The 14,853-nt window shown below is 41.9% G+C and overlaps 1 protein-coding gene across 4 annotated transcripts in view; it reads right to left on the bottom strand.

Moving 5' to 3' along the window:
* col18a1a (collagen type XVIII alpha 1 chain a) overlaps positions 1 to 14,853 on the bottom strand; it is a 97,696-nt gene that overhangs the window by 42,817 nt on the left and 40,026 nt on the right. For 2 of the 4 annotated variants that reach the window (XM_010898045.5, XM_010898046.5), the window contains exon 1: positions 6,194 to 6,993. The exons of 1 other annotated variant lie outside the window; for it this stretch is intronic. In XM_010898045.5, the coding sequence (XP_010896347.2) occupies positions 6,194 to 6,851 (658 nt within the window). In that variant the 5' untranslated portion in view covers positions 6,852 to 6,993. Of the gene's footprint in view, positions 1 to 6,193; positions 6,994 to 7,339; positions 7,818 to 14,853 lie in introns of those variants that run through there. One more of the 4 variants, XM_010898047.5, reaches the window with a different exon arrangement.

Below are 14,853 nucleotides of genomic sequence, written 5' to 3'. Positions count from 1 at the left end.
CAGCGGATTCCTTTGAAAGGACAGTAATAAGTTGGGATAAGTTGGAATGTAACACATTTCTCCCTAAGACAGCAGTCTCTTCTCTTAGCCAATGTTCATTGCATTTCTTCTGGAGGGAATGTTTGATTGCATCTCTACCTTCTTAATAGCATTGCTTTCATTCCATGATGTGTGTCATCTGATCTTTTCATGAGTCTTGCCAGCCCTACGGCACATCTTTTTCTAGACTAACCCTGTGCTCCCACAGCATTCCTATTTTTCAGAACACAAGCAACCTCATTACACTGTACAGAACAATTAACTATTATACCAAACAGATGTGGACTCCATGAGTTTTACCTACAGGTCTGGTCACTGACAATAACAACAGTTGGGGATTTCTGGCATTTCATGGCAATGTGTGTTGCTGATTGAGAAGCATGGGTAGAGAGGTTCTTTCCAACGTCCCTAAAATGACCTTTGTTGTTCAGGATACTGAATATTTGCATGACTATTAAACAGAATTTAAATCAACAAAACAACGACATGTCATGCAACACAATGCGAAGCAGAAAACAATACCAGCTTTAAAAAGAGCGGGTGAAATAACCCTCCCCCTCAAAAGTGAAGCTAAAGGAATGCCTTTGGTGATGTTGATGAATGCAATGGTATTGTGTTTTCCAAAGGGCAGGGAGTCATTGGAAATGATCAAAAAACATCAGTTAGTGTGCTGGCGCTCAAAATTTGCATTTAAACTAGGATCTCTATTCAACACCCCAAAATAAGCTTTTGTCACTCCCTGACAGTTTAACAAGACTTGATCCAGGACCATCGGGAAAAGAAAAGAACAGCTTCTAAAAAGGTTCTGTTTTAGTTTAAGGTCCTAGTTTATCTTGTCATGTCTGCTACATTTACTGAACGCAAAGCGGAATGCTGTGCATATCAGTCTTTCCACCACTTAAAACACTACATTGAGCTTGTGTGGCAAGATAGGAATAAAGTGTTTATGTTTAGGACTTTGTGAGTCATAATGGATAAAGAGTTGCTTGTGGAAACATGCCATTGTGTATATATCAACAATATTTCAAGGAAAATCCCAGGCCCCCCGAGGATAAGTCAGGAGATGGACAGAAAGGAAGAGTTAGGGATTTGGATAGTCAGGATGGATCCATGCGTATGGAGGATCATTCAAAACTCCATGGGAAAATGGGAAACATCTGACGGAATCGAGAATGTCATTTTTGGTGATCTTTGCCTGGTCACCAATGACATCCCTGAGGGCGACTGAAAGGCATTATTTAAGTTCTCATGTTGTAAAAAGCTGTTACGTGGTCAAAGACTGTTCTTATGGGGGCAGAGGTCAATGGTGGAGACATGGGAACCTTATGGTTTGTAAAATCACACAACCTGCTATTGATTTAAAAGTATACAAAGCTCTACAGTCATTCAGCAACGCTAAATATATGTCTATCAAAAATACTGTATATTTGAATTGAAAGTAATGTAATTCCTTTTTGCATTAGACAAGACTATTGATTTGGACTTCGTTTCCTGCTTTCCCTACCGTTGCTCAAACTATGTTATTATGTGTAAATAAAAGTACATCATGGGATACTGAGGTCACTTTGATGTCAGGTATTGAATAGAGTAATACTTGTTGCAGTAGACTATGGGTCCATTTAGGTCAACCTCAAAAACGAACCGTTAGATTAGGGCTTAATCAGATTCTGCTCAGCAGTGACAGTCACATTATCTCAATGAATTTTAGGTACTGTAAGCCTAAAATGAGAACAGAATCACTGATTAAGGCCATAACGTTCAGAATTTGTATAAAAAGACATGCACTTAATGAGTTAATCAATGCCTATGAATCTACCACTTGCCTCCCTAAAAACAACCACAAGAACTATGTTTGTATTATAAGTGTCACTCAAAACACTTAAAACATATTTCTTAAATGCCTTCCTAAAATAAATGAACTCATGAGCATGACATCCCTACCACATGAGCATTGACACTAATATGCCAAGCAATGATCAAATCTCCACTGTTGTAAATCCAGGTTTCATAAAGGTTCCTTAGAGGAGGAAGTTAAAACTAATGCCACTAGCAACACAGGACAGAAAACACTAGAAGTCCTTCAGGTGTGCAAAGTGCAAGTAACATGATACTGTTCAAGTAGATTTCCTGTTCTATATAGAGCAAAGCAAAAACAACAAAAAAGTGGCATGGAGAATGCATTTTTTTAAAGATCAGTTCTCCTACAACGAGGCATTTACAACATCATCCAACACCACATATTCCGAATACTAAAAACTCCAAAAAAGTGACAACAGGGGAATGTTCGAGTGCAGATTGGGAGGTATTCTTAAAATCCATTCATGAATAGTTATTGATGAAATAGTAACCCAAAATGACCTAACCCACAACCCTAATCCAACTAAAAATCTAACTACTCCAATATCTCTTCTGTACTATGGACCATTGAAAATGGCCTTCCCATTGTAACAGAAACCGGGGTGGGCTTGAAGTTTTAGTCAGTGAATGATCTGGAAAACATTGTGTCCATAATTGGAACCCTCTGAGAGTGCAGCTTAGAAAACTTTTCCTGGGCAAACCCCTGTGTGCCAACTATAAGCCTTCTCATCATGGGATACTGACTCCCTGCATAGAACCATAACATGGATAATCTGTGACCAGCCCAATATAAACCCCTTGGAATACAAATCCAAAAGCAACAAACACACAAACACATACCAAGAGGAATTATTAATGGGAATGGCCAAGGACCTAGCCATATGATATTTAGGTGCTGATGCATGACACATGGCTCACCATGCTTGAGAGAGCCACGGGAATCAGTAATGGAAATGAAAGAAAAATGTTATTGATGTGAAAAGATAGAGAACAAGATCTGAAGGGAAAACATAGGTTCAGCAATCTAACCAACATAAAGTTCAGAAATCTCAAGAATAACCCGGTATGTAACCAGTTCCTCCTGATCATGTGTGTACTCTAATGAAAATGGCATGGGAAAAACTTACACATCTTCAAATGCAATTGACCCCAAACATCCTGATATTTGTGACTGCTTATCTTTAATAGGAAGTAACAGACCATGATTAAACCAAAGATATTACAAAAAGGGCTAGTGAGTAAAAAAGTAGGCTTTCATGTCATTGGGTGCTGGTCCTTAAAGTGATAGAGCTATCCACAATCTGATCCACAAGGCACAGAAGTGTACTGTTCCCATGGGCCATGATCCTCCCACACATCTCTCCATTTACAAAGTCCTGTGCAGAGCCCTGACGAAGGCTACTTGTCAACCCCCTGTGACCACACCAAGCTACTGCCCAAATTCCAGCTCAGAATTATGAAGTAAGGCGATGAGAGATTGTTCCATAGGCGTCCTATCACTACTCAAATGACAAGCGGGGGCTTGAGGGGCTACAGAAAGGGATAAAGAAAGTTCCTGTCTCCCACACGCAATGTCCACAGGAACTGTAGATAGTGGCTGACTTAGTTGCCGAGATGGAACACACACTAAACTATGAATGGTTACGGCAGTGATGGAATGATGTGGTGGAAGAGTGTCAGGGGATTGGAAAAAGACATTTAGACAGGTTACCCTGGGCTAATAAGCAATGAAATTGACCGATTCTGGTGTTAGGGCTGGCCTTCACAGGTTGTGACATCAACTTGGCTGTTTAACAGGTTAAGGCCTAAGCCTAAATACTTTAATCCAACCCTAACAGGTTCCGCATGACAAAAAAAGCTGAAGCTGTCAACCTATTAGCTTTATATTATTGAACGTAACATAAAATGTAAACATTATAACAAGCACATCAACCAATTGTGCTGATTATTTAAGACGGTTAAGTTGCATGCTCAGCATTTCAACCACCGCCCACAAAGCGAGTGACCTGATGGGTCAGTCGTTATGTTACACCCAAAGCTCATTTGTTTTGCACCAGGTGATGACTCCAACCAGTCATCACCTGGTGCAAAACAAATGGTGTACATGGGAGGGAGCAGTCTGTGGTTGAGTGTTACCAGATGGTCTCCGAGTGGGATTACAGCCTATCGCTCTGTCTCGACTAAAGCGATAGGCTGTAATGGATAGCTATAGAGCTGTAGCTTGAGGCAGCTCAAACAGTCAATACCAAGCACAAACGCCTCCACCTCACTGCTGAACGGCTGCTCTAACAAGCAGCAATAAAACCTGAGCCCTCAAGTACTAACTCCCTACATAAGTGCACAGTATGACTTGTCCTGCATTAATTCCAAACGTGACTTTCATTTCAACCCCTGAAGCTGGTGCATAACATTGAATGATAATGACAGTGGTGTTTCCTATACTAACTTTACGTATTCACTCCACAGATTAGCTCGGTGTCCAACCAGGGATATCTTGTTCACAAAAGCCTGTCAGTGGTGCAAGCTGTTTTAGAGATAGCGGTGCTGTAAAAAGACTGCATAAAAGCTTGTTGATATGATCGAGAGCACTTACGGAAACCTCAGACCGCCCTGGTCAGGGTGATAAAATGCCTTGCAGCCCCATTGGCAATTGTGTCTTGAGCCATGCTCGGCACCAATGAAGAACACCTACTTCATGCAAAGTATAGAACGCCTTACTACTAAACATTTTCCGCATTTCAACACATTTAAGAGTCTTTGCAGAGCAAAAAAAAAAAAAAAACGCTTCTTTTTTTATTCAACTCTACTCATTGTAACAAGTCAAACATTGTGAGTTTCATGTTCAAACACAAGAAACTAGTAAACTAGAGCTAAACATGTGGTTTAGAGATTTTGGTAGGACATGCTTGGGCCAAAAGTGAGTCTTGAGAGCACCCCCCCCCCCCCCAGGACATAGGAGCCTGCAATAGCGATTACCGGCGGCTAAGAGCTGACTTGACTTAGAATTTAATGAGCCTCCATTTTACATGAATGGCATAGGTTAATTATTGTTCCACTTAAATTCAAGTCAAATAGCAGAAGACATCACATGTAGCTAGTGGCAACCAAAAATTTCTGTTGCTGAAAGCAACGTTCCTTAATTGGCAGACAGAACAGGTTTTATGTTGTACAAGGGCAAACACTTTTCTCTATAGCAACCAATTATCCCAGTCATGCTTAAGGCCAACTGATGGCCTACACTCGGGTCTGGTGTCAATAATGTCTGATAGTTGAAACAGGAACAAAGCTGAAAAAAGAGAAACTGCCATGTAAGTACGTTCACACAAAAAGGTGGGGTACATTAACGTGTTACAGCAAACCATATATTCTGAAGAGAAGAAAAAAGAAAAAAAAACACTTCCCATGCACTCAGTGTGACATGACAGCATAATTTGTCAGTTTAGAGACAGCCAAATGCACATCAAAGGTTGACAAGCAACAAATAGATGTGCAACAGTTCACATCAAAATGGCCATGTATTCATACATACTGCTCATATTGCTATCCATATCATTTTTTTATGCAAAAAATGCACATAAGTGACAACTTGTTGGTGTAAAGACTTCATGCCAAGAGACAATTTACAGAATATACACAACATTTCCAGATGACATCCCTCTATTAAGTGCAATTAAGTCCCTCTACTCTACAAATACTCCGTTTGTAAAAAACTGTAGCCAATTACTTACTTTAATTGGATCAATGTGAATAATCATGAAGTACAGTATGTATACCAAAACACGCACCCCTTCCACCAATGCATTTATCCTGTAACTTTATTCAATTGCATTATGTTACATAACATTTAAAAGCCATCAATAACATATTTGTTCACGTGACTTTTCTGATTGGTTTGGCAGAATGTAATGAATTGATATAGTGTGTGTGTGTGTACTAAACATTCCTATACGTTAGAGTTATACCACATGCCAACCAAAAACACATTGACCGACAATGACATGCACCTGACTGTGGCGGGTAGGGAAGCGACATGCTTGTTTAGTCAATGCCGAAGGGTTGAATGTTAAATGGAAACACACCCATTAGTCCCCCATACCTTCATATCATGCACTTCAAAATGTTGGGACGCCCCCCCAACCCACTCCTCAGAGGAAAACCACGCACACACACAAACATTCCTAAGGACTACAGGGTGACAAAAACATGGTGACAAAAAAAAATGGGTGGTGGGATTTGGGGACTTTGCTGGTTGTAAATGGATTCCCAAAATGGGGATACATTTTCAACCAGGGATTACCTTTCTGGTTACTAACTGACAAGCAGTGATCGTCGTCATCGGGCAGAGAGCTGCACTCCACAGGGAGGTGGCCCTGGTCAAGCACTGTCCAGCAGCTGTCCCTCAGGACCTCGCAGAAGCTACGGCAGGGCCGAGGCGGTGGCAGGCCCGGGAGGCTATCACCGCACACAGGCACCAGCAGCAGGCAGAAAAACCACTCCAAGCTATGGTGGCAGCGTGACCGCAAGAGCCACACCCACTCGGTCAGAACAGCCTGGACCTCCGCCACGCTGCTGTGATTGAGAAAGTTGGGCACAGCGAAACTGTCGCCACCCATGGATTTGCAGAAAGGCAAACGGGAATCGATGGGCAAGCAACGTCGGGATTCTGGGGCTGGCAGCTCCCTAGTGGCTACTGAAAACTGGTCGCTATCGAAAGGGGATAGTACATCACCGGAGACAGGGTATTTGCGAGAATACCCAGTCAACTTTAAATGATTTACATTCCTACTAGAACTACTGTTGACTGCTCTGTTGCTACTTGGGCTTGTGTCAAGAGAGACATCAATGCTTGGGACTGACTGACTTTCAATGGGGAAACCAATAATATTGCCCTCTGTGGTGGTGTTGCGCATGCCAAAAGCCCTTTCTGCAAGGTCCACTTTGGCAATACCCAGCATTTCATTAGCTGTTGCTGAAAGCACATTCTCTGCTAAACCTGTGAATTCTGAGGGTCGAACTGTGCGCTCTTGGCTCTCCCATCTAGACACTCCTGATTTCAGTCTAGATCCAATGCTAGACCCAGATACATATTGAGACACAGAACCAATTTCAGACCTGGATCTGGATTCTGATCCAGATTCTAATTCAGACCCAAATCGGATTTCTGATGCTGCTATGATTTCAGACTCAGATCTGATCTCAGATCTAGGTCTGATCTCAGATCTAGGTCTGATCTCAGATCTAGCTCTGATTTCAGACTCAGATTTAAATTCAGAAATTAATTCAGATGCAAATCTTGACCCAGAATCAAACTTAGAGGCTGAAGCAAATTCAGAGCGAGAACCAAATTCAGAAACAGATCCAAATCCAGACCCACTCCCAAACTCTGACCACCCCCGGAGACTGTCTCCAGCCTCCGTACCCTGTACTGCAGAAATGCCATTACCAGGTCTGCTATCCCTTGATGCAGGCCAACTGGCGCCCTTTACTATTAGCTGCCCAATCCTGGCTTCTGACCTCACAGTGGCCTGCTTGGGGGTCTGCGTAGTCTTCTGGTCCCAAGTTTGCACAAACATAGGAGTCCCGCTGGCAACGCCAGTGATCTCGGCACCCACTTCAACGCTTCCCGCAGTCGACGATTCGACACCAACCACTGGGTTACCGGATCCCTCACTGTCCAGTGTTGGGGTGTCCGTGGTGCCCTCTGTACCGCCCCAGGAGAACCAAAATGCCTCATTGCAGCCCACTAATACCACCAGAAAAAGGGAGAAAACCAGCTCAAGTTGAATCTTGCAGTCCATCTTATCACTGACCACTTGTACTCCACCAGCTACGTTCGATCAGGCTCTTAGAGTGAACTGTGACATGCCCACTGCCTCTGACTCACTCCACATGTACCGCTGTCTTTCAGCACACTGCAGAGGCGCCACACACAGCCCACCAGCCAGAGGCAAGGAAGTATTCCAGAGGAAGAGGTCTTCCTTATTGGTTGCCATCCTAATCTTTCCCTCCCACAACTCCTCCCCCAATTTTCCTTTTGTCACAGCATTGAAAAGGGCATCCTCTGCTAACTGATACATATATACAAATAAAACTGTTGCTTTCCTTTCAATGTAAACTTTGGTTCATTTCAGTGTTTTACAGAACAGGGCCATTTGTTCCCCTTGGATCAACATCTTTGTGCAAACTTGATAAAAGTCCACCAGCCTATAGTACGTGAAAGTAAAGTATGTGAAACTAGTAGAATCATGATAACAGGGCCTAGTGACTGTGCAGGGTCTTATAGGCTTCTCTGTCTATGTAATTTCATCTTAAGTTTAGGGGGTTATAAACATGAATGTTAAATGCGCTACATGGTTTACTGTTTCTGTGAAAAATAAAACGTGGTGAACTCATTCTACTAAACATTTTAAATAGTCATAATCAAACTCTGGGAAAGTTTAAAAGAAATCAAAACATAACGGCAAAGTTAACTGTGCACGGCAGTCTCTATCAAGAACACTTTTCAGAGTGAATCGGAGAGGGATGAGGGGCAAAAATGCTACACTTATTCTCTCCCACCCCTTGCACATACTTTTCTTCCTAGTCCCTCAAATCTCAGGCTCCTGCCCTACCTCACAATTAAGTTTGCTTTCAGAGCTCCATGCTGTGTCTGGTCTCACAATAATCCCAGGACTCGCTTCCTTGTTCAGACTGGTTCCAGGATGTCTTGTGGGGGCCTGTTGAAAGAGACCCTCGACATTTGCTAATGGGAGCATTGTGAGAGAAGTAAAAAGGTGCTGTATTGTTTGCTATTAGCAAAAAGCCAGGCAATGTGATTGCCAATTGAAACAATATCTGTTGGTCAAAATGGTTTAGACGGACTGTCAATATTTAAATCTGAAGGTAGTAAGGTTTCAATAGTACAAAGACAAATCAGGCAGTAGTTGTGTATGAAGAGAATAACAATCATTGATGAAGTTCTTTCTGCATCAGTCAGATTTCCTGCCTAATCCTATTGACTTTGATTTTCTAATGGTTCAGGTGCATTTGGATTTTCTAATGGGATCAGAAGGAAACATCTCAAACATACACATACCAGGATTTGCATTTGTATCCTAACCCTAACCCTAAAAACATAACGCAAAGCCTAAGAAACCATCAAAAAGGCTCTCACTTTGATAGCAATTTGAGCATGCACACGCACACTCTTACAACCCCATTTTCAAGCTGCAGCCTGCTTTTAATAAATATCACAGCTGGGTCTGGAGTATTGTATTCTTTTAATAAACACCCGAGCTGGGCCTGGAGTATTGTATGCTTTTAATAAACACCAGAGCTGGACCTGGAGTATTGTATGCTTTTAATAAACACCAGAGCTGGGCCTGGAGTATTGTATGCTTTTAATAAACACCAGAGCTGGGCCTGGAGTATTGTATGCTTTTAATAAAAACCAGAGCTGGGCCTGGAGTATTGTATGCTTTTAATTAACACCAGAGCTGGGCCTTGTATTCTTGTATTCTTTTACTTGTTGATAGAGGAATGAACCACACTGCCCTGTCAATTTAGCGCCTTCAGTTAGGGAAGACTTTTCATGGTGTGGTGAAGAGACGGCGGATTGACAACTTCATCCTCAGGGTGGACAGGGTCTTAGCATAGCTCAGATTCAGTGGAGCTCCCGTTCAGATATTTCAGATTTGGGGCGTTGCGGTGAGGTGGTGAATGACCATCAATGATAACAGATTCACTCGCTGTCACTCAAGGACAACTCCATCCCTGGATGATCAAAGCGTTTACTGGATCTACTTCAGACAAAATAAGTAGATAACCATAATTCGTGCTGGCAACTAGATCTTGGACTTAATGGAATGGCATAACTAATGAAACATCTCCAGCATAAGCTATACTCTAGAACAGTGTTTCTCAACCCTGCTCCTGGGCACCCCCTTGGCCTGCATGTTTTAGATCTCTCCCTGCTCTGTCACATCTGATTCAAATGATCAGCTCATTATCAAGTCCTTCATAAGGTATGTTAGGGCAGGGAGAGATCTAAAACATGCAGGGCAGGGGGGCGTCCAGGAGCAGGGTTGAGAAACACTGCTCTATTAGCAATGTAGAGAAAATAATTTGTTTTAAACAATCTGCATTTCTGAGCCAGGATACAGATTGTGGATAATGTACAGGGGTGGCATGGGTGGCATCTATCCTGAGTATAGTTGCATACCCACTAGTTCATTCCATCGTTTAATTGTGCACGTTTGATTGTGCCTGAGGGAAAAGGGGAGTTAATCCCCTAAAAAGCCTCTGTGTATGATTAATTGGCCTAAACGGTTGAATACGCATTTTATGCAAGGAAGAATGAAAATTGGGCTTTGGATGTAAAGAACCAATGAAGATGCATAACATTTCTGGGACCTGATAAAAACTATTTAAGTCCTCTTGGAAAAGACTAAGTTTCATCTGTGGTTCAGTAAATGTCTGCAGTGCTTAGGGTAATGAATTGGATTGATTGACACTCCGTTAATACAAAACCTAAACGTTTTTTTGCTGGACTAAATGCGAATAAACAAATCTAGTATCTCTCACATATGTTAAATTCTTATTTTTATGAAGAGCAGGAAGGGTAATTTCAGGCAGGATAATCACCTGACCCATGAAACAAAGGGCTAATGAACTAATTGCTGTGGAGGATATTGGCCCAACACTGTCAGAATAAAATGTCCATTGTCTTCTACTGTTTACCTGTTTCTAAGGAAATGAACTCACTATCGGAAATCTTACACTATAAAAGTAGACCACAACCACAATAACTTGATAGGGAATGAAGCATGTGTTGACTTTAGGATGTAACTAAATTACTTCAATGTGAAGTTCAAATAGGATTGCCTTTATTCCGGTCACAACATGATACACATCTACAACACATCTCTTGCAAAGCTCTCTTTATACTCAACCTTCGAATAATGGTGTGATATATTGCCCAACTGAAGGAACACAATCACTATCAATTCCCCCTAGAGTTATGTTACAGTGTAGCGCAGTTGTTAGAACATGGCTCTTGTAAAGCCAGGGTTGTGGGTTTGATTCCTACACAAAGCCAGGGTTGTGGGTTTGATTCCTACACAAAGCCAGTGTTGGGGGTTTGATTACTACACAAAGCCAGTCCACACATATTCAAATGTATGCATTCACCATGCTAAGTTGCTCAGGACGAGTATCTGCTAAATGACTTTAATGCAATTGTTATTCTAGCTATGTATGGAATGGGCACAGACTAAAGGTTTCTTAATGTGAAACGTATTGTGCGAAAGAAAGCTCAAAGTGTTTGCATAATTTCATAGGTCTGTGAGGAGAGGAAGTCTGCCAAAATAGTGGGTGGCCTTGAATATCCTCACTTAGCGTGTGTTCTGCTGGAGTCCCCTACATATCAGGAAACATTAATTTCTCAAAGGGCCTGACAATGCAGAAACAACTTTATGAACGCCATTCACGTTACTTTTCTATTGACAGTGCTTGAGTAATTTCAACACAAGAAACCTCCACAGGACAAATATACAGTACCAGAACAAATATCACTGTGTACAGCACAGTTGAAAAGGAAAATAAATATCCCAGCTATTATTCAGCATCTCATTCACATTTTCCATAACATTATACGAAGTATAATCTGTGAGCACTGAAAACATCCTGTCACCTTTTCAGAGTCATGGTCATCTGTAACTGGTCATTAGCTGAAAAGATTGTGTGTGATGCATGCATTGTAATGCCTAACAAACACAATACTTTGGTATAAGTAAAAACAAAGGATTTCAGTTGTGGTGGTGTAGGCTTCCAATCAAAGACATTCATTCAAATGGAACCAAAACTTCACTCGTTAACTATTGATACCTGGGTGACATCCAAATAATAAATGATATTCATACTCTGGTTATAGCCTGTCGAATCAAATGTGTTTATTGGCTTGTGATCATGCCATACAATGGCCTCTATCCCACTGACCAAAAGTAAGATGAGAAAAGAAAATGTAGCACGGATGGTACATAGATCAAAACAATATAGAAAAAAAGTACTCTTCAAACAGCGGGGGAAGAGAAATGTTCTGCCAAAAAAAGCACACCAAATACACTTCAATTTCCTGTGAGTCATCATTCTGCATGAGTATTCAAGCTGATGATATTGCAGGGGAACTTCCAATCTCCCTGTAGCCATGCTTATGTTGGGTTCATTAGGGTGTGTGAAAAAAAACTGAAAAAACAAAAAAGCTATTTTCTGTTTTTTAATATGGATTTATTCAAAGAAGTTGTTATCATTCCACTCTGTTTTTGTAGATACTCATGACACAGAGGCTGTGGAAAGTAATCCTAACTGAGATGGGTCACAAGCGATCACACCTCCACACATAACACCATCAAACATTTGTCTAGATGCATGACAAAAAAGTGACCATGTGTAAAAATCACCCAACTTGGCCTTGGTGTGCTTGCTACGCCAAGCATTTGACCATTGTTGGAAACAGTATCTTCTCTGGCCATAGCCCAAGCACTGTGGAAAACTGTTACTGTTGTCCAAGTCTGAGAGGTGGATGAATATGAACTCGGCATTGAGCCAAGGGGCTTTGACGGGAGGGGTTGAAATCAGCACTGCAAATTGAAGAGGACCAGGGGGCAAGACCAGTCGGAATGCCCACTGATGTGATAGCTCAAATGAACAAAACAGGGACAAGAAGCAGAACGTTGTTCATTTTAATACACACTGCCTTCCTATTATAATTCATAGGGGGGATGAAAACTAAGTGAAATCCCAGACAGTCCGTGTGGGTTTGAAATGTTCCCGGTTTCCCTGTTCACATCCTACTTACACCCCGTTCATTTCCCAGCTGTCATCCATTGTTGGCCGAAGACCTTTTAACAGGGAGGTTGGTGGACATCTTACCACTAACACTTAAAACATTTATATAGGATTACGCAGGGATCTACAAAAAGTGAGTGATAGAAAATGCACTTATGATGACACACAGACAGACAGACAGAGATACACAGAGACAGAGAGATACACAGAGACAGATATACAGAGACCATGATAGGCTATATAGTAGGTCTCAATAAATGTTTTCCTGGATTAGTGATATCAAATGACAACTAGAGTATGACGAAACAATGTTTACAACGCAGCAGGAGTGACACCAAAGCACTAATCTGCTTCCGCCTCGAGACCATACCTGCAGTATTTATCTTATCCCTACAAATGACTTGAGACTACAATGATGGGCATGCCTACTTAAAACTAAAAAATAAAAAATCTGAACACAATAATTATATATATTTTAACACCACATCACGCTCCCGGTTGCCTTTCAGCATCCCCACCCCTCCCTGTTACAGCATCCCCACCCCTCCCTGTTACAGCAGCCCCACCCCTCCCTGTTACAGCAGCCCCACCCCTCCCTGTTACAGCAGCCCCACCCCTCCCTGTTACAGCAGCCCCATCCCTCCCTGTTACAGCAGCCCCATCCCTCCCTGTTACAGCAGCCCCACCCCTCCCTGTTACAGCTAGCCAGGTTTATTTGCCTCCTGATGGTAGTTGCCATAAAGTCAGGGCCCTGGTGCACTGACTCCAGACACAGCCGTATCAAATGACAAACACTGTTCACTTAACCTATATTCCCATTCCCGTTTCCACATTTAACAGCACCTGCATTTCGTTTGTCTTTCATTTAAATAAAGCTCCTCAATTTCACACACACAGACCTGCAGACGTAATATGTATACCAACACCCAAACACACCACCTCACAACCTTATAGTTAGGCAGTGCAATTACAGCATATCTTGGTATACATCAACCAAAGAGCTGAAATAAACAAAGATTGCAATACTAAAAAAACGGGTGATGACATGAGTCAGCATTGGGGGTTGAAGAAAGAGAGAGTACTGGAACTTTCTAGAGAGGTCAGCGTTGGGGGCTGTTGAGCTGCAAACAGTTTCTAACGGTACAGTCTGACTGGCCAACTGGCATCTCTCACTTTTTCTATGATGGTCACACTAATTCCAAAGTAGTCAGAGGATATTAAAAACTAGAGTGGCCTAACGCTGAGCTGTTCATATTCCACACCATATTGTGTATCACATAAAGCATTGGGGAAAATCAGCACGACTTAACCCCAAATGAATTTAACCAACTAGAACCATACAGGTCCATCCGGGTTAACATTGTTGCCATTTATTTTGGATTAAGGTCGATGGATTTCTTCCGGTTAATATAGTGCACTGTAAACAACAGACAGCTATCACCACTGGGTTGAATCAATGGAGGGCGGAGCTTGAATGAAAAACAGGCGGAGTGCTCTAAAAGGGCATTTGAATAGGGTTAGTGCTTGTCTCTAAACTAAACCTTAACCTTTGCCCCTACTGTGCCCTACCCGTAACACTAAACTTAACCCTTACCAAATGCCAATTCATACTTAAACGGTGTCTTGAGATTTGGGACGTACATGTAAGCACGTCTCCAAATATCTGCCAATGGCGAACTCCTTCACTAGTAGCCCTTGTGCGAACCACATTACATAGTTGTCTGAAAGCTAGTAGGTGAGACACTTATGTACTCATTGCCCTCTAGCTGTCTGGTAAAACGTCTTCAAATTGGCCTATGCGAGCACGCAATATCAAGCCCTAGTGCCTTGGCAAATCACCAACTGAAAAGTGAAATGGTAAACACATTCAAATAAGGATGAGCCAAGGGTGAAGACAGCAAACATGAGTGACTAATGTCTCAACCGAATTGTTAACTGAAGACATTCCCTAGACTAAGCATGTGTTGTGTTTTGGCATACAGGATGGACACACACGGATGACCTTGCAATTTGACCTTGCAATTTCAATGACCTTTGATATTATATAATACATATAATTCAAGGTCATTGAATTATATATTCAATGACCTTCCTTTTATATTACAAAACACAAATAAGAGACCATATTGTCCC

This window comes from Esox lucius, chromosome 16 (genome assembly GCF_011004845.1).
Source record: "Esox lucius isolate fEsoLuc1 chromosome 16, fEsoLuc1.pri, whole genome shotgun sequence".
In the NCBI taxonomy this organism is placed as follows: domain Eukaryota; kingdom Metazoa; phylum Chordata; class Actinopteri; order Esociformes; family Esocidae; genus Esox; species Esox lucius.
The sequence above is the reverse complement of the archived record's forward strand: the minus strand, read 5'-3'. Positions and strand labels throughout refer to the sequence as shown.